The 22,838-nt window shown below is 41.8% G+C and overlaps 1 protein-coding gene across 1 annotated transcript in view; it reads right to left on the bottom strand.

Moving 5' to 3' along the window:
• Window positions 1-1,397: 1,397 nt before the first annotated feature.
• Window positions 1,398-22,838, bottom strand: part of LOC308116473 (solute carrier family 66 member 2) — a gene marked incomplete at its 3' end in the record, with an annotated part of 55,154 nt that continues 33,713 nt past the window's right edge. The window contains exons 4-5 of the mRNA XM_080474705.1: window positions 18,231-18,447; window positions 1,398-1,572 (exon numbers count right to left, since the gene is read on the bottom strand). Of these exons, the coding sequence (XP_080330831.1) occupies window positions 1,398-1,572; window positions 18,231-18,447 (392 nt within the window). The remainder of the gene's footprint in view (window positions 1,573-18,230; window positions 18,448-22,838) is intronic.

Below are 22,838 nucleotides of genomic sequence, written 5' to 3'. Positions count from 1 at the left end.
ACGCTCCACCACATCCAGCTCTAATGTGGTTTGTTTTACATATCACCGAAGTCTGAAGCAACGGATGTGACGACAGTGAAATATTTGTTGGCGAGTGCAACGGACAAATCAAGAGTTCTTCCTTTTACAGTAAAACTTATGAGTCTCTGAGGGCTCTTAGATAGGAAAAGTACTGCCAAAATAACCATAAAACTGCATTTAGCTCAGCACACATGAAAGGTGGGAAGGTTCTGCTGCATAATATACAAAACTAATCTTTTCTCCAGCCAGTCTATGAAAGTAATTTCAGTTCATTTCAGATTTCAGTTTTGCTGAAGAGATGTTTTTCATGTTCTTGAATTCAGACTCTTTTTAGTTTCACTTCTTGAACTGAGTGAGTAACATTTGCATTGACATTGTTCACAGTATTTAATAGAATTCATCTAACCCATTTTTCTACCTGGACAGCATTTATGTTTGAAAGAAATAGGCACATTACAATATTTTCTAACCCAGAATTTCAAGTCTGGATGAGAGGTCGTAACAAGTGAGTAAGTTCCCTTCCAGACACTCCTGGCAGATTCATTATAAACATTACTTCTCATGGTTATGAGTATTTGCGTTTCCGTGGCTGTGTTTGAAGAAAATTAAAGGTTTTTAAACGAGAAAAGACACCACAAAGCCAGGAGACAATAAATAAAGGAAGTGCAAAGATAAAACACTGTGAGTATGACATTCTGTTTAAATAAGAATGTATTAAGTAATACTGTTGCATTAAAAATAGCAAAAGTCAAATTGACCTGAAGTTTGACACGTTTTTCCGAGTCTATAAAACTATTTTGGTTATAGTGCAATACACTGCAGCATTCTCATGGTTTTTGCTTTCCTTTGTGAGAGACCTGCTTTGGTTGTCAATCAAACCACGAAGCAAAATGACCTCATATCAGGCAGACGGATGGCCTGTGTGTTTAACTTTACGTGTACGTAGTGTGGGCTTGGCTTGGTGCGGTATGCCGGCGGCAAAAATCAATATCAGCTACAGACACATTAGCAGGGGTGCCAACACACACAAACACACACACACACACACATGGAGGCATGCACGCACACACACACACTCCAGTGAAGTGAGGAGTGCCAGACAGCCAAACCCATCACTCAGGCTGTAGATTCCAGCGCAGGGCTGCCGGTGCAGGACGGACTTGTACAGTTACCATTACAGCAGCAAAGATATGCTGTTAGTGAGCTGCCAAAGTGAGCGATGTTTCCGTCTCACAGTTTCCATGTCCACCGCACATCAGGAATCCATATAATGAGGGGAAATAAATAATAAGAAAAATATATAATAATAATAATTTAAAAAAAAAAAAGCTTTAGAAAAAGCTGCCCGACCGGACTTCTCTGTTTTACAGTCACACTCAGCCCAGTTTGACTCGTGAGTCTCGGCTGTAAAACAGCACCTGCAGCAGGATGGCCACGTCGACCAGGATCTGGACTGAACCACACACCCAGAACTGGGCCGGGCTTTCGTTCAGTACAAAGTAGGTGGTCTTGAAGACGTCGCCGGCCGTCCAGAGCAGCACCATCTTCACACTGAAAAAATAGAGACAGAGAGAGACATTGAGTGGATGACAAAGTCATTGTGTGACACCGAGATCGACACTAAAGTTTTGTTGGCACATTAACAGGGCCGAAGCCATGCAAATGCAGCTGGCTCAGCCCTGTTTGAATGCAAATCTACCCACCGTCTCGCTTGTCTAATTTATTCTTTTTTGAAAGCACATGCAAAAACACCTTTGACAAGTTTATAGGTGTATACAAAGTGCGGGGCACACAATGTACCTTGTAGTTGCATTTAAAATCTGATTTAGTTGTTGAAGTTTTTTGATTAACGGCTCTTCACACACACTATATATTTCAGACAATGTATAAAAGAAAGGAAATATTATTCTTCAATATGTCCAACAATTCAATTCAATTCCTATAGCTCCAAATACAACACATGGTTAGGGGATTGAAACCCTTATTACCCCGGTAGTACACTTCGTTCTCAGAGTGAAGGCTTACTGGATTCTGGTTCTTAGGTTTTTTAAAAGTAGAACAGGAGGCAAAACTTTCAGCTGTTAACAATGTTTTCCTTTCCATTACAGAGTGATGATGTCAGAATCCACAACTCACAGGAGGTAAGAGCTGACGCCCTCACAGTAACCCGAAGGAAAATTCTTCCATTCACTATTGATTTGAAGATGTATTAAATGTGTTGGAAGGGAAATGCAGGGAAGGGAGTGGCACGGATCAGAGTGATGCTTGGGTAAAATTTATTGATCAGATCCATCGTGAGAATGTGAATCAAACACAGAGACACACATCTGAGAGCAGTTATGCAGGGCCTGAGAGGAAACTACAGAGAGCACAAGCCCTCCACAGAGCTGACAGGCTGATTTCAACGCAGCGCACTCCTCCGATCATCATTATCTGTCCTCATACGTCATTGGTTTCCCTCTTTCTTCCTGCACTGCATTATCATTCTCTTCCATCCCATCTCGTTTCAGTCTTGACTCATTTACTATCCTGTTTCCGTAACTTGTACCCTTCACACTTAGCGCCGGCGCCTCACTCTCACGCCACCCTCTCCCCTCCTCTCTGCTTCATTCTTGCTTCTGTGGACGGCAAAGTCCCACAGGTATGAATGTAATATGAGTTTATTCTTCATATTAAGGCCGACTGGGCTCGGGGACACAGCAGGACCATCAGTCATCAGTGAAACATGCTGTAAGGGTCACGTAAAGAGGGGAAAGGGGGAAAGGAAAAGGAGAAACACGGAGAGCCTGCAGAGGACAGCATTTATCTAGCATGCAAGGAGAGCGACAGGGTTGAGACATCACAACCACCGGGGAGGAAGCAAGGGACCTCGGTGGATGAGGAGGAGAACTCGGTGAAAGAGCGGAGGATGATGAGTGTGTATTGGGGTGGAGGCAGCTTAATGACTGTAGGGACAGTCCTGCACCATCCTTCAGCCGTCCTTGCAGTCCCATCAAACCCTCCCCTGGGCACCCTTCAGGCCCTGATGAGGAACCGAAACATTAGTCGTAAAATCACTGCTGTCCTTCCATGGAAATGGCAGAGAAATGAGGACCACATTATTCAGAAATGTCTATAAATGTACCAAATGCATGAAGCAGAGAAAAATTACTTTCCACAGAAAATGGAGCTGATATGGTAACTGCAGTGCAATGCTAACTTTACACACAGTTCTCATTTTAATACTTAAACTTTCTCACTCCAGCTACAAGATGCTGCCATCCTGACAAACTAGACCCAAGAAACTGGAGGAGCTTGCCGTTTGAGCTCCAATTTTTATAATGCTGGTAAATAAACCCCAAAACAAACATTTTCTATGCCTGCTCCGTCTAATTCCGGGTCTGAAGACGACACTGGCTACTCTGAGGCAACTCTTGATATGTTAACAGTCTGCCATGCTGGTAACACAATGAGACTATCACACAAACACCTACAGGCAATTAAGAATCCCCAACTGACCAATCAAGTATCTTTTTGGACTGTAGGAGGAAGATATACAGGAAGAAACTCCACTGAGGAAAAAAAAAAGGCTCCAAATCCAGGATCATATTTAGGTATCCTGGCTGTGAGGCTTCAGTGCTGAACAACTACAACACTGGATGGTGTTGCAGTATTTAACATTGGGAACAACTTGAGGTTCAGCGTTTGAGTGGAGACGTGAATCAGTTCCTCAACTTTGCATTGAAAAGCAGAGAGACAGCTAAAAACCCCGTTTACACAACGTTTTCAATTCAAAATGAGAAACTTTTGTTGCGTTTTGAGGGTCTGTTTACAAGACAACGGTGCTTCGGAGCCACTGAAAACGGTACGACTCCATCTCCGCGGAGACGGAGGAAAACGCATTTTTTCTGAAATGCTGTGACTGTGCACGCGCTCCACGACCGTGGTAAATAGTTCCTCTGCCAATGTGCATTTGCGCAATTTCCCCGCAAACGAACATCGCTTTGAAAAATGTCGCCATGTAAACGCCTAACTTTTCTGAAACCAAAACACAAAAACAATGGATTTTTATTTGAAAGTTGTGCAAGCAAGGCCGAAAACATGTCGGACAAAGGATTTCCAGGACCAGGACTGGACTTTTCTCCAGCCTGACTAACTGAATCCACCTCTTGCTAAGACAATAAGTCGGGGGGATGATACTTGTGCAGACGTCTTCAACGTCGTTTCCGAATGAAGACGACAAACTTTCATCACGTTTTAACCGTTTGTGTACAGCGGTGCAAATCTCGAAATGCATTTTGAAAGGTTTTTCCTGTCTCCTTCTCCATGTAAACAGAAAAAAAAAATTGCCATGCATGGCCAGCAGTTGCAACGCTGCCATCTGAAAGTGAGACTTCTCTGAAACGAAAACAGCAAAATGATGCAGTTTCCTGCAGATCGTTTTTGCGTGTGTGGTCTCTGAATCGTTCAGTTATTTATCCAATAAAATTCACCAGCCAGCTTAAAAACACACTGCATTTCCTCTAACTTCTTCATAGGAAGGACCCCCCCACTGTTTTGCCAGCAGGATGGTTTTAAAGTGAAGCGGTGGCAGAATGAAGGGTTTAACTCTCAGCAGCTCCAATAAACACGGAGGCAATCAGTCGGCATCAAACAAATGAGCGTCGGAGTGAAACTAAAACCGAAACCACAAAGATATGCGGTGGAAAGACACACATATAACGAAATGAAAAATATATAGAAGGTGCTTCAGTACATTTAGTCAACCACTTTGTGTGTCGAAAGTAGACAAAAATGGAGATTTCAGGATGACTTTAAGCAGGGGTGTCAAACACATTTTAGTTCACAAGTTCTAATATACATGATGAAGACACTTATATTTTCACAAAGCCAAACAACTACTACAGAAAATGACTACAATCTCAACATAAAGTTTTAATGAAACTTTCAGGCGGAAAATGCGGTGAAACGTCCAAACAACTGCCCCTGAAGCCGTCGCATTATGCATGTATTCACATATTCCACATGGCTTTGAGGGTAATGCCAGTTTACTATTTGGCCACACACTTTGCTTATAAATACCAGTTTGGTAAAGTCCTTTTGGTTAAAGTTGGTTTAAAAATAAATAAATAAAAAACAAAGACATCACGGCAAATTAAAATGTAGTCGACACTTCTGATAACGCAGTGAGAAGCACAATTGGCTTCCCGAGGATGCATCCGGCCCTTTCTGTTCACCATGTATACAAATGATTGAGTCAGCTCTCAAACCAATCATCCCTGCCATTTGCATTTGAATGTTTGCAAACTGCTGAGAATGTATGACTTTCCAGCTGGATACTGTTCTCGAGTCAGCACTGGCAGTCGGATTGGCTGCCACAGCGACAGTGGAAGTGTCAACGTGGGAAACCATCACTGCCTCTACGTCCTTCAGAGGCTCGAGTGGTTTCAGTGCATGCAGGAATATTATGTTCAGTTTGTGTCACAGTAAAACCAATCTAATGATAAAATCTAAAGCACAAACCTTCAGTCTAAGATGAGGGGAAATATCCTGAAAACTGGTCCCCCAGCATATGTTTCACAGCATCTGACATTTATTAGTGGATAAAGTATTTGCCAACGTTGCCCGGTGTTGCTCGAAATCGATGCAGCGTTTCGATCCGAAGCAAACAAAGGTCCAGCAGATATAAGAGAAGAGTCGAGCCAACAACACAAAATACAAAACATGACTCTCTTGCTTCTTCCCCGCGTGTTTCCAACTGATCCTCCCACCTCCAATTTAACCCCTCCGGCTCTGCTCGGATTCACACTATTTCCATCACTCCCAAAGGCCGGTCGGGGACTGTTTGTTTAGAGCGTCTGGTTTTCACTGATGTGCTCGCTCCTACCAGCGATTGAAACGTCCGGGGTAAACGCTCCAGGATTTGATTGAACTGCTCTAAAAATAAGCGTGGTAAAAGAATATTCAGTCGTCATTCCTCCCTCTCCTCTTGTCTCTAAGCTGCCAGTACTCCAGAGGGAAAAAATACTTTCTTTTTGTTGCACTGAAGTTTTTCTTTTTCACAGAAGATGAGTTGAACTTCAGATTCCTCGTTTCATCTCTGCTCGCTTTTTCCTTTCTCCGTTGTTCTGCTCAACTGTCATCTTAACTTTTATTGCCTCTGTCATTGCCGTTCCTCTCTTCCACATATAAAAAGGGAGTTTTATATTATAATTCATTAAGACTTTTATCATCCTGTAACTGCGAACACTGATAAGCCACATATGAAAATTGCATTTTACAGAGCAGTACAGTGACTGACAGAAATCGTCCTAAACATCATGTGTTCAAGGGTGTTTTTTTTTAAAGTGTAAATATTAAAAATACTAACTGCTTGTAAATTAAAACTAATAATATCTAGCAGCGTTTCCACCTTCTACACGGGGACGAAGCGTTTTCAAAAAGTTGTGTTTTCAGTGGCTCTGACCTTGGTTGTCGTTTAAACGACACCTAAAATGCAACTAAAGTTTTGCATTTTCACTTGGAAACGTTACGTAAATAGAGTCTTAGTCATTCCAGCTGTAGAAACTTATGATACTGCAGCATCTGGCTATTGTCAATAGATGTCAGGTATTGCCTCTCCTTGTATATCAGCCATTGTTGTTTGGTTTGGTCAGTTTGATGATCACTCAACTCTGCAGTTACATTTTTATAACATAAAAATGGTGAATTGTGCTGATGAATAAAACATAACACCCAAAACACTTCATCAGCAGTAATGCGGTGTGCACTGTGCACCACAGATAGAAAAGGTCAGAGTTGACTTTGCGAAGTACACAGCCTCAGTAATGGCAATCAATACCCGTATACGTGGAAAATCCTCCTTTTTAAACCAAAGTTGTAAAGTTTGCACCGATTTAAACTGAAAACACTGTTGTAGTTGGCCTTGTGTGCATATTTTACACCCAAATATTGAAAACACAAAAAAAGGTATTACGGCTATTACAATACTTCATGCTTGGTGTCCGATACGCATACAGATACGACCTGCTGTCTCTACTCTCAAAGTGTGGTTGATTGTGCCTTTTTGAATACAAACATTAGTGCTCTTTAGTCCTCTGCCATCAGAAAAGAACTACTCTTCTTCTTGGTATTTGGCTGAGTGTTGTTTTACAGTGGATTAGATGCTAAATGATAATTCCGTTGTAAGCATGGAAGCTTTGTTTTTGTGCATAAATGAAGCCTCAGCGCATGGTTTGTGTGAATAGATTACAAGTAGCACAACGTTGCTGATGAAAAGCTTCATACAATCTTTAATGCATGAATTTTTTGATTGTTTTTTTTTTTTTAAATGATCCAGGTAAGATGTGTAATGCCAGACTTCTTAAAAGACCAAAATCTGCGTGGATGGTTACTCTTCAATAAAGTCCAGTATAGTTTAATTTCGGGGTCATTTGTAAATCTTGTAATTGAAGCAGACATTGCTACTATGACCCAAATAGCAACGCAAGAAGCTGATCTGCACCCCAGAAATATTACCGTTTTACTATCTGATCTAAAGCTTGTGCCTATGATGTCGAGGCACAATTACTACTAATTAGAGTGACACCAGTGAAACTGGCAAGTCAATTATTATTTTTTGGATTCACCTGCAATAATGAGCAGATCTTGTTCGATAAATTAAGTGGATGTACTCCATCGTGACGCAAAAAAAAAGGTGATTAATTGCAGCTGCGACTCTGTGTTAGTGCCCCTCGTATTAAATTTAATCATCTTTTTTTACATCTGTGGTAGAGTTACTGTGTGTAACATCATAAAAGGAATGTGCACCAAAAGTTCACGGTTAAATTGCCCAAATACTACAGACAGAGAGGAAAGACTGTAATAAAATGAAGATTTGGCCAGTAAGAAACACGGCTCATGGAAATGTTTAACTATTAATTCGGCATGCTTCACTGCTTTATTTCTAAACCGTGTGTTTGCCCTTGGAACTGTAAAACTTTCATTATCCGTTTATTTTTTGTTTTTTATTCGCCTATATCACTGGTGCTACCTAATCTTCCCTCCCTTCACCACCATGCCTTCACCCCCCCAAAGCGCATGAACACCCACAAAAACACAAAGAAATTTAAGCTGGGTTCATCTCAGCCTGAGCACGTCTTGCATTGATTACCCCTGACCTGACACCTTCATCTGAGCGAAGAGGCTCGAGATGAGAGAGGGGGCCATACTTGAAGTGGGCGCTCCGGGGATGGAAAGAGAAAGGCTTGCGGAGATGTGATGACGGCGGTAAAAGGTAAATGATGAGAGATGGATGACGGTGTCAGCTGGGTGGCTGGGAGATAAATCTATAGTGGGCTGAGAAACGAAGCCAACCTGATATTTGCAGAGTGACGGGACAGGGTAGAGCGATAGTGAAAGTGGTGGTGGTGGTGGTGGAGGAGGGGGGTGGGGGGGTGATTGCACTGTGTCTGGCAGTAATTGTGCTGCGTATTGAACGAGGGCTGTCAGGCCAGCTATTAGCTCTTCTAAGCGGCAGGACCGGACAAGTGGAACACTACTAACGGGAACGGGTCTGAGTGACATTTAGAAACTGAGACAAGAGAGAACGAGAGGCAGGGAGATTTCAAAAAATAAATAAAAAAAAGGGCATGTGCTTTTGGTGCAGTTTACTGATTTCCCATCTCAATTATTTACCAAGCACCCGGCTGCGTCTTTAAATGTCACCTTCAAACACTGAATGTTGAAGTAATTCTTAAATCCTTCACAGCTGTCAACGGCACTGTCGCCTACAAAATAAAAAAATAAAGCTGTTGGATTACATATATCATGTCGGCCAGGGGTGTCAAACATATTTCAGTACAGGAGCCACACACGTCCCAGTTTCATCTCGAGTGGGCCGAACTGGTAAAATAGTGCCATAAAAACCTTCATATTTTTACTTTAAAGTTTTTCTTTGTTGTGGCGCAGAGTGTACGTGATGAGAATGTTGATATTTTCACAAAATCAAACAATTACTCCCGGAAATGACAACAATCTCAACGTAATTTCAATTTTAATGAAACTTTTAATGAAACGTGCTGTAATTTCCTTTTTATGTTTACTACCTACACAAATGTTAGACATATCTCCAACCTTTTTTTTTCCTTTTCTTTTTTCTTATTTAGGGTTGTGCGCCAAAACCCATGTGCTAATTAAACACACAAACAGTCTGAAGCAGGATGCCAGCACTTTTTGGTAGAGTTATGCTTAAAGTTCCTCATATGGAGTTCCTCCAAATTAACAAGGTGGTTTGGTAATTCAGGAAGATGAATTATTCAATTAGCTGACAAATCGAGCAGCAAGAAATTAACGACCGGTACTCTGCTGAATCACTCGTCTAATAAATGCAACATATCCATAAATGTTGAGAAGCTAAAGTGATAATGGATCTCTACTACTCTTACAGCTGGCTGCGTTACTGAAGACCCTGTGTGTCATTGGCGCAGATGTTCTTCTATGTGAGCTCTAATTTCAGTCCATTTTCTATATTTCTACCTTCCTTGAAAGCCCAATGGCTCCAATCTTGCCAGCCCCGGTCTGGTTTATTCCAGCCTGTTTGTCTTTCTGCCGTCTCCCCTCACACCCTCCACCAACACCCTCGCTTCTAAATCCTTATACCCCAAGCCCTTATTTCCTTATCCAACTTTACTTCTGTCAACAAATGACTTGTTATTTTCATTTCCCAGCATCCCCTGCGGCCATTTGCCTTGCCCTCTCCCCAAGAGACCACCAGATGGACAGACCGATGGTTTGTAGCCACAGACTTTCAGAGTGCAGCCTGGAGTACAAATGAGATGGTGACAGCTATGTCAATAACAATGTGCTGGAGTTAGCTTAAGAGTACTAATGCACTGCTTTCTGGTATGAACTTTTGATTCTCAGAATGATTTGGGAAAAGTCCGACGACCAAATGTGAAAGCAGTGGTCCCAGTGGAAACGGTACATTTTCTACTGCTCCTCCAAAACGACAAGTCTGCTGATGAGCTCCTAAAAATCTCAACGGAGGCTTTCATCTTTAAATGTGAAATCCCACTTTATGGGTCTTAAACAGTCTCCAGGGTTTGCGGGGGGCTCAGGGGTAGATAGTCCATTTAATTGGTTGAGAGTACAGATACAAAGCATGATGTTAAGAGGCACACTTGAACAGCGGGGGCTGATGTTTAAAACTCCGAGGAGCTTCTGCAACCTCTTCCTCCTCTTCAACAGCACAGCCATGCATGTTTGCATTGGGGCGATGGATTCTTCTTCTTTTTTTTTTTTTTTACCTACTCATGCTGGTTCATGTGTGCGCCCACACACAATGATGTGTGTGAGTTGATTTAGTAGCAAGGCTGTAGCTCTACCGAAGGGTGGGGGCACATCGAGAGATGAAAATCAAAGGGGCCCTGACGAGAGAAGCCGAGCTGCTCTTAACCCACTAACTATGAATTATGCATGTTGATCGATCGCGCGCAGGCAAACACCGAAAAGTTCTCAACAAGCCAGGAAAAGATGGATTCTGCTTCACAAAATGAAGTGGACGGGAAGGAAGGGGAAAGAGTATTACACAGAGTTTGCCTCGGGATAATTCGGATGCCTCTTTGCAGTATGCAAACAATACAGAAAAAAAAAACATTAAGAGGCATTGCTGATGCCTCTATCAGCTGGCTTATTTAATTCATCTTATGTAAGGCCCTCTCTGAGCTATTTCCCTTTAGAAAAGCATGAGTTGGTGTTCATAGAAAGACTAGGATACATATGTAATGCTATTAACCCATGAATTACCCCAGTTTGTCACAGTATAGACAAAAGGTGACATAAAACACCAACAGATGGATGGAGCATGAATCTGCCATGTTATAAAGTGCAATTTTCAATAACAAGTGTGAAGGCATACAGTCCAAAGTTCTTTTTATGATGACTAAATAAGCACCTAACCTGTGACAATAGCAGCATCTATACAGTCAGCATCCAAAAAGCAGAAACGATTTAACATTTGTTCACATTTTTCATATAAAATTTTTTTAAATTGTTAATGAGAGGCAGTGTTTGTCCTTGCTGCTGTCTTTCAGTTCTTCTCTGCTTTATATGAAAAGTTTCATATGATTTTTTTTATTTATTTATTTTTTTAATCAATAATGCGACAGAAACACTTGGTCTTGTGAAGTTTTACTTTTTTCAAGGTCAACAAATCATCACTAACTTTTATGCTGCTTTGGTTTTCAGAATTTTGAGTTGTTTACAGTGCTGTAGAGAAAAATTAAATAATGAATGAAGTTATTCTGAGGTAGGTAACTCAGAACCCAGAGGCAAATGGAAAACAGCATCACTTTCTGGACTTTTGTTATGTTGATAAATAGGTAAAACCTATTAAAGCAGCAAACCTGTAACCACTGGTTCAAATCCCACCAACCTCTTCAGGTCCGTAACCACCTCCATGTTGATCAGTTGTATCAGGCAAATTTGGATTAAATCAGTCATATGAATCACATGACCTGCTGTTGTAACCTTGGTGGGTGAAATGCAAACTCGCCTAACTTGAGGGTCAAAGTTCATGTAGGGATAATTTACTGTTTCCGTGCAAAATCCACCCTTCAAAAATGATACTGTGAAAATGATCATCTTAAATGAACTATTTGTCACGTGGTATCTGATTTGATTTCTGTCCTGGAGAGTAAGTTTACCCAGTTTCACCAGGAGGTATGGATTTTCTATTCATCTCTACAAAGCCTGAGTTCCAAGTGTTGATTTAACTTCATCGGTGAGTTGATTTTCTATCACTGTGACAACTTACAAGACTGTAGAAGAAAAGCTGCTGCGCGTGCTTTACATACATACACTGTGCAAGGATGAATTACAAACATGTATGAGACGCCGTCCCTCTACGACACTTCAGTTCTGAGCGCCTCATTGTGCAGTAACACTATATAACCAGACTGAAAATATTTTACTCCAATATTCATAAGCTGACACAAACAACATTTTGTTTGTCTGTGCAATTTCTGTGCTGCCAATGGTCGGTCACTGAGTGCAGCTACCGTCAGCCTCACACTTGTGGGTTCTTCTGGGACACGGCTCCAGCACACAGGCCACAAATTGCTTTGAGGTCATTCCCGTGTCTGAACCATATCCCCCAGAGTCACACTGTAAAGGTAAAGGTCCTGGCTGAAAGGGTCTTGCAGTGATGGGCACCTCAAGACAAACGTGAAACCAACATTAGGCCGTGATCATGGGGATAGAGTAATAGGAGTGTCAGTAACGTTTGAAGGGTGTTACGCTGACCCGAAAGGAAGAAACAAGGTGCCGGCTGTGAGGGTGTCAAAGTAAAGGACAGACATACCCTACGATCTGTAAACCTTCCCTCCAAGGCACTTCCGTTACTGTTGTCAAAATAATGGACGGCAAACTGAATTCACAGGGAAGTGGGAAAAGGAATGAGGAAGAAGTGAAAAAAAACAAAACACTATTTCTCTGCACACTTTGGTGCCAGTACAACAGATACTCCGCGACTGTAAGCGTCTCCTCCGCTGTCACGGAGTGACATTGTGAAGGTCGGCTCGGCTTTGCTGCCGAGCTAGGCGAGAAATATGAGCTGGGAAACAGAACACAAAGTTTAATGAGAAGGAAGAGGAAAAACAGGAGGCAGGCTCTCTCCAGGCAGCCGAGTGAAGGGTGCTGAGCAATCACTCATTCAAACTCACAGAAACACACGGTTAATATAAACAAATCGCAACATTACCATTCTATTGCCGCTTCCACCTGAGTGATGACGGCTCCGAAATGCCGCGCAGGTGACACTTAACAACCAAATGGTGTCAGATGTAATCCCAGCACACCTATTACGTTGAATGAATACAGAGAATAGCTTATTTCTTAAAGGGGTCATAATATGCAAAAATCACTTTCTAATGGTTTTCCAACATGTGTCCCCACACCTCTGGGAATGACGCCGCTGAAGTGAAGGAAGTCTGTCACCTCTCTCTCTGGCTTGTTTCAATTTTTAAAAAGTGTGTTGCTCCAGTGAGCCAATCAGAAATCAAACCCTTTATAGTGTCATCGGGGGTTTAGCCAATCCCAATCAAGGCAGCCCCTCCCTTTGACTCCTCCCACAATTGGGCAGCTCTGCTCTGGCACATGGCACCACAAGAGGAAGTACTTTCTCTTCTTCCCAAGATGGGCATGTGTGGGCGGAGCCAGTCCAGCTCACACAGACACAGCAGATTCTGAATGTAGCTCCTATGATCCAATATTCAAATGGCTGAAAATCAAGGAAAAGCTAGATTTGGGGCAATAAACTTTGGACCAACGAGACCCATGTGAACGTGTTGAAAAGCTGTAAAATATGATCGGTTTAAACTCTGGAAAACTTGAAATAAAAAAAACAAAACAATCTTTCTAACTACTTCCAGAGATATCAGTGGTCTGTTAAGTACTCACACCAAACTATTAAAAACTATTCTGGACTAACTGGTCATTCACCAACTGGGCAGGTGCATGATTGTTATTAATAGTGTAGATTGTATAATAGATTTAATTAAAGATCTGACAAATTGAAGACAAAATTATTCACACATGAAGGCAAATCCACAGGGTGTACCTACTTTTCCTTTTCAAAGTGAATTTCCTCATCACATTAGTCATGCTTTTCTACACCTCATCTAGTCTTCCACTCATTCATTGTATCTCCCCATCACCATTCTGCTCCTTCCTCGATTTCCCTGGAGTAGTGGCGGTGAGTGTGAATGAGGTGAAAAAAAAAAAAAAATGTCAATAGCGGTCGGGCAGCATAATTACACAGAGTGTGATTGAACGTAGATGTCTTCTACCCCCCCACCCCTCTCCATCCTTCCTATCCTCCCTCTGCACAGCTTTTCCACAACTTGTATCTTCGTGGAAATGATCATTTCAATGACCTGGAAAAGGTGAGCAGTCTGTGATGAAACAATCCATACAGTCAGTGTAATACCTCAGTAATGGGGCTCAGTGGGACCTGACTGTACACAACAGGAAACTTTCATGTGGACCAAGAGCAAAAGTGCTGACTACGCACATGAGCGTCATATCTGGGAAACGGTTTGCTCAGGCTTCACTGAACAAAGTGGGCTGTCCTTAAGTACACATGATAAGGGTCATAACATCTGAAACAAGAGCTGATTGCGCATTTTCCATCCAGCAGGGTCATTTTTGCAATTAGGCCTCAGAGATTAACGAGGAGGTTATAAACTATACATTCATTGATCCATCTATATTCTCTACATGATTTGTCACAGAGGGGCTGTGCAAAGAAGCCAGAGAAAATCCATCCCTGCACAGGGGGAGAACATGAAAACTCCACACAGAACGGTCCAGAGCCAAGACTGGAGACAGGGGTATTGTTCTTATGAGGCACCACTGTGTAAGCTCGTCATAAATTCCTCCCCTCTTCCTGTTCGGCAGCTCTATCCTAAGCATCACTTTTCTGTGGTTCACATCCCCGACATCCTTCTCATTCGACATGTCGACCATGCGCTATAATGTGCTCATTCTTAATCTTTGCTGTGGCGCAGGGCATACGTGAGGAAAATGTCTATATTTTCACAAAACCAAACAATCCCTACAGAAAACAAAAAAGCCAATTTTTGTGAAACTTTCTGGGGCAAAATACAGTAAAAAGTAAAAAGAAATTCTCTCCTGTAGCTGTTGCATTATGCATGGCTTTACTAAACTCACCCTGACAGGACGACTTTAAGGCTAATGCTGCTTTGCTGGCTTTCATGGCAGCATCATAGATATCTGAGCTGGGGTCTCAGTGTTGTGTTCTGTCTGCTACTCTTAGGGAATTTGTTAAAAAAAATAAATAAATAAAATCAATGTTTTCTTTGAAATGTGTACTATTTGCTTGGTGGTTTGGCTGGACTGGAGCCTCTTGTGGGACGATTTTGGCCCATGGGCCTTATGTTTCACACCCCTCAACTACAATTTATGTTATTTCCTGAAATAATCGTTTTATATTATTTAGTTTATATTTTTCACTAAGCTAAAAAAAAAACAACAACTATAAGGGTCATTGTGTTTTAATGTCAGAGAAATCGCTGCAATTGAATAATCAATGAGCGGGAAGGACAATGAACTGAATGTTGAAGCCCAGAGGCAAACCCTGGGGCCATGTTGAAAGCTGAGTAAATTATCCAGCGAGAGCACTGAGTATACACAGAAGAACAAAAATATTGTCAGAGCTATTGTCTTGATTTTACTGATGCTTGGCAGACATTATGCGAGGGCCTTTAATTCCCATTTCCATAGGGCGATATGTGTAGTATGGAGCAGTACGTTGGGAATATATGCAGCTGACGTTAGCCTCCGGCATGTCTCGGGAAAGCATCAGCAGTGCAAATATGAAACAAGAGCCGTCTTATTTCATGGTTTTGTTCCAAAGGGCAGAGCAACAAAAAATTGCACACATGGGAAAACATAAAGGAGGATTTGACAAGTTGGAAGAGGTGAGGAGGATAAATGAGGAATTCATTTGTAAAGGTTGCGAGCTGTTGCCATTACATGCACTGCCGCCTCAGCGCCATACAATATGTGGACTCTTAAAACCCACAGAACACATGATTTTTGGTTTCAAAACTGCAAATATTTAAACATCATTTAAACAAGTGCAGGCTTGCTCTCAAATTAATTACATGGACATAATTATTTTTTATCAAACTGTAATGTAAACATACTCAAATATTAGCCGGGCCACTGTATAAGCTGCATCAGCGAGATCAGACTGCTGTGTCGAAGCACTGCCAGAGAGGAATCCTAAGATGACTCACATTTAAGACAGCAAACCAAATAATCACATGATTGAGACAATAAGCAGAGAAATAATTGTTCGAGCTGATACGCACATTTTCATGCCTTCTGGGAGCAATTTGCTGACTTTTATTAATTTCGGCCAGACTTGATCTAACCTCAGTCATAACTGCTGCTTGTCCTGCTCTGAATGGCGTCTTGTTAATATGTCTACACATTGATTTTCCTGATTAGTGACACTTTCCGGTGGTGAATGCACGCCCACAAACACACAGCCATCATGCAATTGTGGAGCAAGTTCAATTCTAAAAAACAAATTCCAGAGAGAGTTGTTCCTCCAAACTTCACCCACAGAAAATTCTTAAAAGTCGCCCTCCCTCTTTTCATTACATTCCCCTGGTATGCATGTAAAGTTGTTTCAGACTTCGAGATTTCCTGGAGCATCTACCAAAAACAAAACATGGCAGAGCCTTCCTAGAGGGGAACAATGAATCATTTATGTCATTTCTTGAGGCTTTACTTGGGCAAATGTGATCAGCAGAGCATGTTATTGCATCACGAACATAGAAAGTGGTGTCTCCTTGACTTACCAGGACAGTACATGTAGGAATATTTATTTACAACTGACTTGTTCTCAACTCAATAATAAATATTACATATCTAACCTTGAGCCAAAATGTAATGATATCAGCTAAGATGACTTGCTTTTCATTCTTCACGGGGAAAACAAGTCTGCATTATGAGATGCCCTCCATTACTTATAACTGACCACACACAGAAACATACATACATACATACACAGTACACACTGGTTGAACTGATAACAGACAAGAGACACACAATGAGGAAATACTTATCATAATTAGCATGAGGCTCTGTGCTATCAGGTGGGGAACAGATCTCTCCGTCACCTACCTGCAAAGCTAATAAGAAAACCCACTGACCTTTAAACATTCATATTATCTTAACGAGAATTAAAAAAATAAAAAATAAATTCAAATGTAACCTAAGGGTTTTTCGTGGGAATTAATCCGTTACCCTCTACTTTTCTCATCATTCAAAGTGACTGTGAATTTAAAGCAGGCACATCCCGAACCACGAGAGTCACCTTTGCATTCAAAGAGTGTTTAAGAATTAGATGTGGGGGTTTTCTTGTAAAGGATCTTTTGATTCTTTTAACTGGCAAGCAACTAGGTTGAAGGCTTTTATTCTATGTTTGTTGCAATTTTAATCAAATAGCTAAAAGGAATTATTGTAAAACATGTTATTTTGTTCTAAGTGCTCATTGTTGGGAATGCATTTAACCAGAATCATTGAAACAGGATTAATTGTTTTGTTTTTCCTTTGCATTATCGATAAATTAAATTTAACTTATGTAGGACATTTGAGGGGTCAAATTCGTTTTATTTCAGGAGCCGCAAACAGCTCAATTTTATTCTGAGTGGGCCAGACTGGTGAATAGTGCCATAGTAACCTTTAAATTTTAACTTATTATTTATTGTGGCGCAGAGTATACATGACGACTATGTCAATATGTTCACAGAAAAACAAACAATTACTAATGTGTCTGTTTCTCTTAAGACATTTGTTCAAGAATCAATGTTTTCTTTGACTCTTTTACAATTTTCTTTTGTACGACACTCCCGATTTAAGAAGTCTCAATGACATTCAGCTTTCGTTTACTTGCACACTGATGATGACGAAACGCCGCAACTTGGGTTTTCAGTGTCTTGCTCAAGGACACTGACATATGATCGCAGCAAAATGAAGAATCGAACCCACAACATTGCACCTGGAAGCCGACTCTCTTTAGCGACTGAACTATCGCCGCCCAGTTGTCCGCGATTACAGGTTTTCCTCTTTGGGCACTGGAGATATACACAGAAAACTGTAGGGTTTACTTGACCTCGAGGTTTTCATCACAGGGCGCACCAGCAGACATTTACATATCTCCAGTTGACAGGCCTGGCCACTGTGTGCATGCGGCAGAAAACCTGCTGACTAAAAATAAAGGCTATAAAGAGAGGCCCATTGCCCTCTACATCTTTGTAATTTATTATTAAAACAGCATAGGGACAACCTAATGTGCAATACTTCTTGGAGAATTTCAGCATGGGGAAATAAGCCTGAGATTTGGAAACAGTAAGGACAGTAGAGGAAAGTTTTCTGTACATGTGACTGGACTTCAGAAAGGTGTACGTTAACTTATGTTCAGCTGTGTGAGCAGGAGTCAACCAGATGATACCAGACCCCCCATCTCCCCCCAGCTCCCCTCGAGCGCTGCTCTGTGCGGCTGCTACCGATGGGTCAATCGGTATGAATTGCCCCTCGGGGATTAATACAGTTCAATAAAAATAAATAAAAATAAATAAATGTAAAAGTGCCCCCGCACGCTGATGTGACTTTTATACTTTCCGCAAAGCTCTTTCTGACCTCGGAGCGTGCCGTACCTCATGCCTTTGGTGGAGCGGTTCTGGAGGTTTTGCAGGAGCTGCGGGAGACCCAGCATGGCTTCAAACATCACAGCCAGAGAGCCCAGAGTCTCCACGAACACAGCGGAGTCCAGCAGCAGCAGGGTGACCACTGCACACAGCACGGTGAAACCGAAGCAGAAGAGGAGGTAGTCCTCGAACGCGCTCCATTTCCAGAAGTAGTGCAAGTTCAAGTCTGCAGGTGGGCAGAATCAAGCAAACGCAATTAAGTCAAATCCAACGATCGCAATTTATTATGAGCTCAACAAACAGCAGGTGGAGAAGAAATAGAAAGTAAAGCTTAAAAGGACAAAAAGCTGACAGGAGAACCTGAATAGTTCACCACACAAAAACATGTTGAAAAATGTGTAGTGCTTAAGGGTGAGAGGTGGTAATAATATGCACAGATGGAGAAAGAGAGAGAAGCAAGGATGACGGGCAGAGATTAGAATCAGTAATGGCATTATAAGAGGAGAAAAATAAAAGCCAGGAGCAAAGTGTAGGAATGAGAGAGTTTCATTAAAGAATGCATAGAAAATTCCGTAAAGACAGCACTCTTAAATCAATACTGCACGAACAAAGATAAATGAGTCATGTAAAAGCTTTTACATTTCTATTACTTTGGAATAACCTGGCCTTTAGCAGGGCCAGCCTATACATTAAACTAAATTACCTTTAGTTTGGAGCAATCCTTTCAGTGAACAACCCCATTCATCATGGGCATCTTTTGAACTCAGAGAATATAAAGAGAGGAAGCTTTTCCATGTGATTGTGAAAAGAATAAAAAAAAAAATCAATAAAAGCACCAATAGCTAGAGTTGTCTGGCGACACATTTCTGTTCTGCCACCTTTAATGACAGTGAGTCGCCTACACGTTGAAGCATCTGACTCCCATCACCCTCAGCCATCTCCTCAATGGACCATAATGTGAGATGATCAACACGCTCTCATTGCCTATGCATGACCATCGAGCTGTGGAGAACCAGCTGACATCAGCTAAAGGGGATTGATGACCGAATAAGAGCACATTACTTAGTGCGGTGGCTCACTCATGACTTTGCATCATGCAGTGGAGCATTGGACTTGTGCTGGCGTTTCAATCAGCCACACAGGCAGTAACTTTTTAATTTAGTGTGTACACAACATGTGTGAACATTTACATATGTGCTGGAATTTGCGCTGACTTAAGAGATTTGAAATATCATTTTGCAAGGGAGAGGTGGTTTTGAGGTGGATCTTTCAGTTCACAACAATTTCTGATTAAACAACCAATGTTGTCATAACACTGAATGCATCTTTAATTGGTGCTTTAGCTCAATGCCACGGAATAGAGTTTGATAACACACAAGGACCCTTTTTTCTTACATATACCTTGTCTTTACCTAGGAGTATTGAATAAACCAAGGAAGATTGATTAAAAGCTACAATGAAGAGAGAAATCCCTCACAATATTAGAAGTCAAGGAGAAGTCACACTGCTTTTCTATTCAATAAATAAGTCTGCAACGCAGAGATCCTCGATTTAAAATGCTTATAGAGAAAAACAAAAAAATGACAATAAAAGAGACAAAAGATGCAGGCAAGCTGTTGCATGACTTTGTGTTTACCTAGTAATTAAATATTGATTTTCGAGTGTGCAATCCGATGGTTTTAAGGACAGCTGATGTGAACAATTGGCCTCGATAAACTGCATACATGTAACGCAAACTAATCACATTGGGTTGCAGAGCCAGGTATCACACTTGACAATCATTATTTTAACACCCCTGAGAAGAATATGTGAAATCATCTCTCTTTGGGAACATTATCAATTAATCTGAAGACAGCATCTGATTTCTGCATGAAAATGTGAAGACAGGCGAGATGCACAATACCAACGCCGGTAATAGGTCCGGTACTGCGATGTCAGCGGTTTGGAGATTCGTTAATATTAATGAGAATGACAAAAGTGAGACAAGACTGTAAATTATGTTCTGACAAAATATCAAGGGGGAGTGAAAGATAGTTCATACAACATCGTCGCTCATTAGTTTAACTGCTCAGTGGGTCCAGGAGGATTTTACTCGGCGCTGCGCTACATGCTACATGCTAAAGCGTTTCAGGGCTCACACGCCAGCGATGCTACATGTTACACATGATTACAGTATGACTGATACACTCATTAACAGCGAGCTGGAGCGTGTAGCTCAGTCCCTCGGTCTAGAGTCTCCAGTATGAATAGAGCAGTGCGTGGATACTACACACTGTGTCTTGTGTACTGTAGTGGCTAAAGGTTAGTACTCGTACTTTGAAAAAAGTGGTCTTGGTTGTTGTTGTTGTTTGGCATGTCGCACTTCCCATAATTTTATGTTTGAATTACAGACACACAATTCATACCATTACGTGATGAATATGTTACACCACCAACCACGCTTGTACACACCCGCCCAACACCAGGCGGAAAAGTTTTCACTCCAGTGAGCTGTATCTGCCGTTGCGTCTCGGAATAGACCGAATGAGACGTCTCACTGCGAGCGCAGTGTGGCATGTTTGTGGCAAACAGGGAACGTGATTAATGGGTTTATTAACAAGAGCCACAAAAGACACATCGCCCACTGCCGTCGACAGGCGCCAGGTGGCAAAAGCAGCACAACGCAACACACTAAGTGTGCATTCTTCCCATACATGTACTCACGAACTTGCACCGAGGCCAAAGTGCAGACAGACAGGCTGGCATACCGACGTATCTCTCTTCATGAACCTCCTGATGCTCTTTCACAACAAAACGTCAAATATGAGACGCTGCAGCCAAGGTAGACGGTACGAGAAGGCTGAAAAGTCAGGAGAGGCTCTTTATTATCAGCATGAAAGCACTTTCACTTCCTTTTGACTGAGGGAAAGGCGGTGAACTATAAACATGCTGACAACAGCAACTGTGAGAGTATTGACATTTCAGAACCACCGTCAACTTTTCAGCATCGCAAACCTCCATCTGAGACGACTGCACCATGTTCAAATCTCCCTCACGCCTTCTAATTATCAGCTACACACACACACACACACGCGCACGCACACACGCACATACACACACACGAGTCCTCTCACAATGCCAAATCATCTTATTACATAGGAAAGTATCTCAACTTCCCTTCCTCTTTTCCATGCTCTCTTTCTCTCTACCGCGATCCCATTTCATCTCTCACTTATACAACATGGTATGTTTACCTGCATAATCAAATTGCCCAGAAGAGCATAATGAAGAGAGAGAGAGAGACAGAGAGAGAGAGAGTTCTATGCATCATTCATGGAGTCATCTCTTTTATTTGTCCTTCTCTCATATATCATGCATCAGCCCTGGCTTCCTTTCCCTGACCAGCCAAGTCCTTTCCCCTACATGTTTCCGTTCTTTTTTCACACATTCCACTGACTAAAGAAAAAAAAAAAAATTATGCAGACATTTTCTCCTTTACCGTCTCATACAGAGTGAAACAAGTTGCTGGGTCCTTTCCAAACAGCATCATACTGGCCGGTGTTTTTCAAGATTCGTGGAGATCCCTGGAGAGAGTCACTTCGCACAACCTTCTGGTTTACACAAAGTCTGAAGGTGATCAAACACTTTAATTACTGAAACGATAAAGAAATCAGCCCTGCAGATGTTGATGCCTGTGTGTAAAGCTACTCAGAGGAGATGTGAGGTTGGTCCAAAAGGATAAGTCAGTCAACTGAAATGTGTGTCGGTGTGAGCAATTGGAAAGAAGTGGGTCAGATGTATAAACTGTGTTATATCTCATGGAAATCTTGTGCAGGTTGCACAGGGGAGAGAATAATTGAGGAGAAACCTACGCCCCATTTACAAGACAAGCTTTCAAGTGAAAATGGACTGTTTGTGTTTTTTTGTTTTGGAAAAGCTGTGCGTTTGCACGGCAATGTTTTGAAAACGATCATTGGCAGGAACACTAAAAATTATGTACTTTTCCTGTCGGGCCACTAGTTGGTATTGATGTTTCTTTTGGTAATCGAACCACACACGTGGGCAAAGAACGAAATGTGATAAACATAAACAATTGGAGTACACAGACATTCGTATGGACAAACGACCAAGTTGGATTGTTATTACAGTGACTGTCAACGATAAAACTACTAAGTACCAGGAGAATATGGACTGGGAGTCAAGATACTCTGGAGGCAGCCATTGTTTTGTTTTTGACCATGCACTTGCAGATGTGCAGAAGATGAGCTACTACGGCCGTGGTGCACATCTGCAGCAGCAGCGTTTAGGCTATCGACACAAAGATGAACCCGAGCGTTCTCAAAATGTTCCACCCTGGGAGCCATTTTCAAAAAGTTGTGACGCCAACCAGCATTGTTGTGTAAATTAACACTGAAAGCGTTGTGTAAACGGGGCCTGAAGGAGGGAAGGACACACGGAGAGCGTGAGTGTGTCAGAAGGAAAGAAGCCCTGAGACAGTCAAGCAGACCCACAGAGTGGAGGCCAAACTGGTGGCATCTTCACATCAGCTACAAAGAGAGAGTGCAGCTGAAAGGAGTCAGAGACAGAAACAAGAATTGACAGTGACAGCCCGTGAACTGTGAGTTGACTGACTCAGGT

Source organism: Lipophrys pholis (assembly GCF_963383615.2).
Source record: "Lipophrys pholis genome assembly, chromosome: 11".
NCBI classification, from domain to species: domain Eukaryota; kingdom Metazoa; phylum Chordata; class Actinopteri; order Blenniiformes; family Blenniidae; genus Lipophrys; species Lipophrys pholis.
This window is presented reverse-complemented; position numbering and strand designations above follow the sequence as displayed.